The sequence below is a fragment of the Trypanosoma equiperdum genome, assembly GCF_001457755.1.
Source record: "Trypanosoma equiperdum strain OVI genome assembly, contig: ctg_167, whole genome shotgun sequence".
In the NCBI taxonomy this organism is placed as follows: domain Eukaryota; phylum Euglenozoa; class Kinetoplastea; order Trypanosomatida; family Trypanosomatidae; genus Trypanosoma; species Trypanosoma equiperdum.
In genome coordinates, this window is record NW_027123704.1 from 48,395 (window position 1) to 55,852 (window position 7,458).

At 49.7% G+C, this 7,458-nt stretch overlaps 5 protein-coding genes across 5 annotated transcripts; all 5 read right to left on the minus strand.

Annotated features, from left to right (window-relative positions):
* Positions 1-168: 168 nt before the first annotated feature.
* Positions 169-2,052, minus strand: TEOVI_000046000 (sec1 family transport protein, putative; the record flags this gene model as incomplete). The annotated part of the gene is made up of 1 exon (XM_067222705.1): positions 169-2,052. The coding sequence occupies one exon, from the start codon at positions 2,050-2,052 to the stop codon at positions 169-171; it is 1,884 nt and encodes a 627-aa protein (XP_067078806.1).
* A 330-nt stretch (positions 2,053-2,382) lies between these two features.
* On the minus strand, positions 2,383-3,111 carry TEOVI_000046100 (uncharacterized protein; the record flags this gene model as incomplete). The annotated part of the gene is made up of 1 exon (XM_067222706.1): positions 2,383-3,111. One exon carries the CDS (start codon positions 3,109-3,111, stop codon positions 2,383-2,385), a length of 729 nt encoding a protein of 242 aa, XP_067078807.1.
* A 240-nt stretch (positions 3,112-3,351) lies between these two features.
* On the minus strand, positions 3,352-3,735 carry TEOVI_000046200 (60S ribosomal protein L35, putative; the record flags this gene model as incomplete). Its single annotated transcript, XM_067222707.1, has 1 exon — positions 3,352-3,735. One exon carries the CDS (start codon positions 3,733-3,735, stop codon positions 3,352-3,354), a length of 384 nt encoding a protein of 127 aa, XP_067078808.1.
* A 429-nt stretch (positions 3,736-4,164) lies between these two features.
* Positions 4,165-5,874, minus strand: TEOVI_000046300 (WD domain, G-beta repeat, putative; the record flags this gene model as incomplete). Its single annotated transcript, XM_067222708.1, has 1 exon — positions 4,165-5,874. One exon carries the CDS (start codon positions 5,872-5,874, stop codon positions 4,165-4,167), a length of 1,710 nt encoding a protein of 569 aa, XP_067078809.1.
* Positions 5,875-6,720: 846 nt separating this feature from the next.
* TEOVI_000046400 (uncharacterized protein) lies at positions 6,721-7,368 on the minus strand (the record flags this gene model as incomplete). The annotated part of the gene is made up of 1 exon (XM_067222709.1): positions 6,721-7,368. The coding sequence occupies one exon, from the start codon at positions 7,366-7,368 to the stop codon at positions 6,721-6,723; it is 648 nt and encodes a 215-aa protein (XP_067078810.1).
* Between the last annotated feature and the right edge of the window lie 90 nt (positions 7,369-7,458).

Below are 7,458 nucleotides of genomic sequence, written 5' to 3' on the forward strand. Positions count from 1 at the left end.
ATGCAGAGAGGATTCCAGTAGACCACAAACACGGTTCTCTGAAAGGGACCCGCTAAACACAAAGAGTGATTAAAGGAGTTTGGCAATTCCACAGAAAGCACGTTAGGATAGTATCTGAAAGTGGGAAAACGCCAAATGGCACAAAGACCAAAACGGCCGGGCCGGTGCTTATGATATTCCTTCACCAAGAACAGTGAGCTGGCGCAGTGCTTCATTCCCCGTCATCATTGCGGTACAGCCATAACTAACCGCCTTTCGTGGATGTGCGGCTTCCCACTGCTTGAGATCGTCGTACTCGGCCACGCAACCACCGCCAATGGTGAAAACAATAGCCTGTGAAAAATGTGCTTCATTGAGGTCAACTTGTTTCCTGCTGCGTGGATCGTACCCTACTACTGTTGCTAAAAGTTCCGCCCGCAAATTGCTACTGCCTGCTGCGCGGGAACCACCAACGCCCACACCGGATGAGGTTGAGGAATCCTGCAAAAGAGAGTCCACAAGTTTCGTTAGTGGCAACTGGGACTTTGAGTTCGCGCCAAGTGAATTAACAATATTCTTAGCCAGTGTTTGCGCCAAACCCCACGCAAAACCATGGGCACCGTCTGCTTCACCACCAGTGGGATTGGCGGTTCCAAGTGACCACTGACGTAAATGTTTGAGGTATGAAAGTGCCGAAAACGGCATGCCCTCGAAAGCTGGGGCACACTGTTCCAGAACTGTTTCGTGCTCTCCTTGCGTGCCAAGAAGGTACGCAATCAGATAAAGTCGCTGACGATCCTCAGCGGTCCCACAACCAGTTAGCAATAGGTTTTCAAACTGCTCGTGGTCGAGCCCCTCCTGTTGAATAATGCCCAGTTCTACCCCATGGAAGCGATCAAGGTGGGTTTGACGAATGCGATGAAGAAGACTGTACGCCATTTTTGTGTGTGCATCCAACATTCGCTTCTTCTCCCCAAGTTTTGGAGCATTGGCAAGCAGTTTCGACATGGAGTCCGTGCCCACATCACCATCCACATCACATGTGCTTTCCGAAAGGTTAGCATGCTCTTCGCGGTACCGTTTCAGCGCCGCCTCAATATTACCACCCACTGCGCTAAAGTCAAGAAGAGCGTTATTGCGGTAGAAATCATCTCGATCGGGGTTTATTTCGAAAAACGTCTCAACTCCGTCATCCCCCAGCACAGTGACTTTATTTAGGTGCATGTCTCCCAGTTCCGCGAGTAGTCCCCGATACGAGAATGGGTGATGGAGAACCGTAGCAAGGTCACTGGAGCGGTCGACAATAAGAAGTAGTGGACGTCCAAGCACATTGGCAGATGCAGGTGTTAGGGTTCGCTCGTTCAGAGAGTCATTAAGAGACACAGACAAACGCCGAGCGACCTCCTCCGCCGGCCCCGTCCTGCTGTGTGCAATAACTGGAAGCACTTGCTGGGACAAGAGGACATGCAAGATGCCCATAACTATTTCATTTAAGTGAGCTTCCACATCTTCATCCTTGGCGTGGCGGCTGTTTAGTATAACGAAGGAATCCTTCTGCATCAAGGTAAACAGGTCATCCTCCAGTGCCACGTAGTTCAGCGTGCGATCGAAAACTCTAATATGTTCAATGTTCTGGAGTTGACCACGAGTTAGCCTCTCAGCCAGATGCTCCATGCTTCTTCGAGAAATCTGCGAAGTGAAATTTATGTACACCCACTCATAAAATTCCTTCACCGCATCACTAGCCATTATGTTTATGTTTTCGTCAGTCGGTGCACAGAAGTAGATGGCCGGAGCACCAGGCACTGGATCCCGTTTAGATTTGATGTGCATATACAACGTAATGCCAAGTTCCCGAAGGTCCCCAACCCTCAGCAGCGGGGCAATAATGTCGCGTCCGATGTCATCGTAAATGAGGAGACGCCATGGGGCAACCGCCGCTGGCCCGTAAGTTGCAGTCATCGGTTGAGGCGCTGGAACACCGCCCTGCCCAAGCGGTAGAGCAGATGAAATCATTGCTTGTATGACATCTCTCTGTCGCTGACGCAGTGAAATCTTCCGCTGCGGTGGCATCTTTATGCAAAACAAGAATCAAGCTAACGAGGTGGAAAAAGAAAAAAAGAGAAATTACCATATCTTCCCGGAAATAAGTACGGCGCTCATGCCTGCAGCCTACACTCAGACTATGGCAGTGGGCAACGAGGTCCTAAGTGGTTGGGACTACGGAAAAGTCGCAGAACATGTGCAACGGTAGCAAAGTGAAGCACAGACTGGTTGAAGTGCAACCGCGAGAATATATTTAACACGGCAATGAGTCATGAAGCTCATGGAAACAATGTGTGGCCCCACAACAACAGAATGCACAGCGCATTGCGATCCTTCTCCACGCACACCGCAGCAAAATCACTTGCTTTGTGGAAACGAAATATCCCAATACGATGAGGGTGTGCACTGCGTGCCACCCTCGTCATCGCTCTCGTTGTGCTCATTATCCTCACCATAGAGCGTGGCATCCTCCAAATAATCCCGAGCACGCTGCCGAGCGGTTCGCATGCGATTAATCGGTTTTCTTAGAGGGACGACTAACTGATCGTCAGACGGGTCTGCGGAGAGCTCCGAACAAGCAAGACGTGGAATTGCGGCTAATATATCCACCGCGGTGGCAGAATTATTCTCGGGGTCCCTTTTTTGCATAACTGATCTCGATGGTGGATCCACACGACGGGGCCGTTTTAGCTTCTTTACAGAAAAAAAATCCTCCAACTCACGGCGTACAGGTGATGGCGTCGCATTCAACTGCCTCTCACCCCTCAATGCCTCTAGAGACGCAATGGGGGGTGACCCTTCTTGTGTCATTGCATTACTGGGTGGTGTTTCACAGACCATTGTGTCTTGCTTATACACGCATTGCTGATCTTCACAGACAGCTGTGATTTCCTGCTCCGGGAGCTCCTCAGGCAGCTCATCACGTTCCAAGCAGTCCGCCAAATACTCCAGCAGAGCAGCACGGGCATTGAGAGCGGCCTCTTCCTCCTGCAATGCGCGGATTTGCTCCTCATGCAGCTGTAGTAGTCCCGCAAGAGAAGACGTGACGCTGTCGCCGCGTGAATCCATCACGAACCCCCGACCCATGCATGTCGCTTTTGTAGCCTTGACGCTAAAGCGTGCAAAACACTCAGTGGAAAAAAGGGAATAAATAAATAAGGAAATAGGTGAGCGCAAATGGAGGAAAATCACAGTTGCCACACGGAGAAGACCAAAAGCGCAAGACAAAAAAGGGGTAATAGGCGAAAATAACCGTGTTAGGGGCCATTAAAGAACACCCAAAAGAAAAGGTTAAATAAATGAACCGGTATCTCACAATATGTCGCATCAAACCTTCACGGCGTATATGCGCCTCGGGAATTTGTGGGCCATGCGGAGTTGGCGGCGGGTCTTACGGTTCTTCTCGTTGGCCTTCAGTGCTAGGCGACGCCGGTGTGTCAGCTTTGCACGAAGTGTTTTGGGCTTCGCCGACCGCAGCTTCTTGTCCGAATAAAACTTGCGGAGGTTTTCACGTTCGTTCTTGTTAAGCACCGTCATTATGCGGGCAATGCCTTTGCGAATGGTGCGAATGCGACCAAGACGAGCAGCACCAACGTTCATCTGCTGAGAGACACGAAGTTGCGACAACTCCTTCTTGAATTCAGAAAGCTGCTTCAGCAGGTCATCCTTCCCCTTTTCCTTCAGGTCACGGATTTTGACGATGTGCGACATGGTTTGTGCACCTACTCCACTACAACCTTTACGGAGAAGTAGAAACGCGACATCGCAGTTTGAAATTGGGAAGAGACTGACAGCACTGCGTACAGAAGACAAGAACAGTGTAGGATCGTTCTCCAAATACCTAATATAAGTGCTGATAGTGTGAACGAATTAGCGTAGTGGTAAATACGAAACAACGGTGTGAGGAGAACAAAGTGGCTCGCAGTGAAACGAACATCAAACATGATAAATTGCTCCACAACTCAACTGTCTTTATAACGTGCCAGACCTGTACTCTCCTTCCACGCACCCCACCGTTCCTTTTTAAGTTTCTTTTTCTTCCTCACTCTTTGTGGCTCCATGATCTAACAATTTTTTTTCATTTACATAGAAGTGGTAAGTGGTAGATGAGCGGGCAAATATACAGAAAAACACATGAACCTACAGATACGTAATACCTGGCGTTATGTCTACAGGAATCACGCGGTCCATTTGAACCGCAAAGGCGGCGGGGCCCGGCGCAATCGCCATAGCCAGTACCGGTTCATCGCCAATGACTTTGTAGCTTGTAAAGCTTAGCCGAAAAAACTTATCACGCGGCGTGTCATATGTGGCGGTTGAGACGCTTTTCATAGCCTCACTTCGTTTCTCTACTGCCTCACGTAAATCGGCCAGCTCAGCATTGCGCTCCTTCTCCCTCTCCTGGGTAAACTCAGATAGTTCCTTCTTCTGCTGTTCATCTAGAAGTTCAAGAGGGTCATCTTCTTCACTCTGCTCCTCCTCATCTTCAAGCTCCTCCTCCTCCTCAGCAAACTCATCGTCCCCTTCCTCCATCTCATCTTCTTCTTCGTCTTCCTCATCTTCCTCAGCGGCTCGGGCCTTCCGCTCCGCACGAGCTGCGGCGCGCGCTGCAGCGCGCTCCTTTCTCTCTTCAGCCCTCTTCGCAGCCCGTGCCTTCCTAGCAGCCTTCACCAACTCCTTCTTCTTTTGGGCAACGGCCTTCCGACAGCGACGAAAAATCACCCGTTTGGCAATAAGGAGCGTTTGACGCATCTCACGAGTATCCATCCGTACGCACGACGAGTTTCGCGAAAGAAATTGGAGCACCGTCTTTGACAGTGCGCGCACATCTATACCCAAAACGTATCCCTCCGAGGCGCCCACGAAGCAAAAAGCAGCCTCCTCACGTCTGGCAGCCACGGTGTGTGGCGTTATTGGAATTTCAACGGTACCAACAGCGTCGACCCTCTGGATAGGGGGTTCAGGTCGCCCCTTTAGAGCAGACTTCAACGAGGATTTATTACCTTCAGCCGCCTGGGAGTTAGAAACACTAAGTGACCCGCTCCTTACCAGTCCGTCAGTTTGGGGAGCTACGTTCTCCGAATGTGACAACGCACCTTCCGCCAGTTCTCCCTGGCTTTCAAGGTCATTCTCATCTTCATCTGCACCTGGTTCTTTAAAGGATACAGTCGCTTGACGATTCAGGATGCCTGATATGTACAAGGCCTCATTTTGATCCATCTCACTAGGATCTGGTAGCCGCCATATTTTCATTGTGAGATCACGGCTGAAGGAAAAGAGTAGCTGCCCCTCCGCTACAACACGCAGGCACTTGACGTGATTAGTGTGGCCAATAAGCACCCGAACAGTTTTCCCCGTTCTGCCGTCCCACACGCGTATTTGATTATCGTATCCACCAGTAACAATAATCTGTGCCTCCTCTGAGGCACATGCGATGCAGGAAAGAACATCTTTGTGACCCGGCAACGCAGAACGCCGTTCCCCTGATATCACTTGCAGGCATCCATTGTCATCGCCAGCGTAGAGGCGGTCACCGCACATCGCAAGACAGCGCAAAGGAACAACAATTTTAATTAACTTTAAGCACCGTTGTGGTGTCTCTTGCTCGGGGTCAACTGACCACTGTCGAATGTTGCCGTCCATAGCACAAGTAAACACCTGATCCAACGCCGGGGCCACAATTGCAGTGACAGTTTTAGTATGGCCGTAGAATGTCACGATAGGTGTTCCCCCACGCGTGATATCCGACAGTTTGTAATAGTCAACCGTGCCATCCTCTCTACCAACGAATAGTGGCACGGGATCCTCCTCGGGAATAGTACAAAGAGCTGTGACTGTGCGTTTAGCCATAAGCGAGTTTCACTCAAAATAAAAAGGGAAACAAATCACCTCGACAAAGGTGACTCTAATTGCTTGCTGCTACAGCGGTCGTCACAACTTTCCCCTTCCCCTTTCTGCCCGATGTTCGCTGAGCCTGTTTTTCTGTAAACAAATGCAACAACAGAAAACCTGGCTTTGCCGCAGTCCTCACAAACTAAGCACGCCAGTCTGTACGGTTTAATGCTTTTCCTATTGGCACTTGTGTAGGAGCTGGACCCACTTTCCCAAACAGCGAGAAAACATAACAAAGGGGGAGCATTAACAAGTATTTTGTTAGCGTCAAATTCATTCTCTGTGTAGCAGCCTCTGCAAAATTATGATAAGAAGAAATGGAAACACAGTTTCGGGTAAGAACCGGCACGAGGCGTTTGTTGTGTCAACCATCATCCACACCTTTTCACGCAAAAGCAGGTCCGCCAAAAAGGCATGTACCTTAGGTTGGCGTCGTCAACGTGCGAAAACGGATGTTAACGCCAACATGAATCCCATGCCAACAACAAAAAAAAAAAGGGACAACCAAAAGCAACCGCAACAAGCACGTACCAAATGCGTTAAACATCAATTAGAAGGGTGAATCAGTCATATATCTCTTTTTTTTCTTTCCCCCGCACCCAAAGCCACTGTGCTCCTACTGGCAGAGCAGCAAAAAGAGACCAACAAGAAGGAGCGGTATGCAAAGTACCTTGATCACAGAGAATATGTTTGCTCCGCTGGCACATCCCTCCTTGCTTTTGGTCGCTGCAGTTGCTCTCTCTCTTTCAAAAGAAATGGTACAGCGGAAAACTGAACTAAACTAAAAGAACGCTGAGGAGAGGTTCAACATTTGTTAACCCTTTCGGTCGGTCGTAGGGGCTTCGCGAGTCGCGCCAGATACCCCAAATCCGGAGGCCGCTCTTTACTTGTAGACTTAACATTTCCACCGGAAACAAGGAGAAGCTTTCCATCGTTGTATTTCGCACGTGATGACGGCGTGCGCCACCCCGACTCAAGTGACCGATGTATGTCGCGTTGTCTTAACATCCTCCTTCCGCGCCTTGTTTCAGCGAGGACCTCGTCGGATAATACCACTTGTCGTTGCCGGGCTTCTTTCTTTCGCTCTGTCATGTTTTGCATTTGTTGTTCATACATGCGCTTTACCAGTGACCTGAGCTCTTCACTGCTAAGACGTTTTGGGGGAACTGGTTTGTATACGTCCCATGCTAACTTCGTCATGTTTTTCTGCCGCCGAAGCATCTCCTGGTAAACCATCCTATTGGCGTGTTCTTCTATTTGCTGCCTTGAACGTATTGGTGCTGCAGGACACGTGTGTTTTTGGTGGGCGGACTCTGCACGGCGCAGAGCGTCCATGTGTCGCTGAATACTAACCGTATGCAACCGATGAACAGAGTCCCGCAGCATCTGAGCTGAGGCGTAGTACTCCACGAAGCGGGCTGCTTCATAATTTCCGGTGTACGGGTTAGGCATCGCTTCCCTCACGGGAATAAGGCAAACACGTGAGCTCGGCTCTATCGTAAAAAGAAAAAAGTTGCAAATCCACAATTAAAAAAAAAAAAA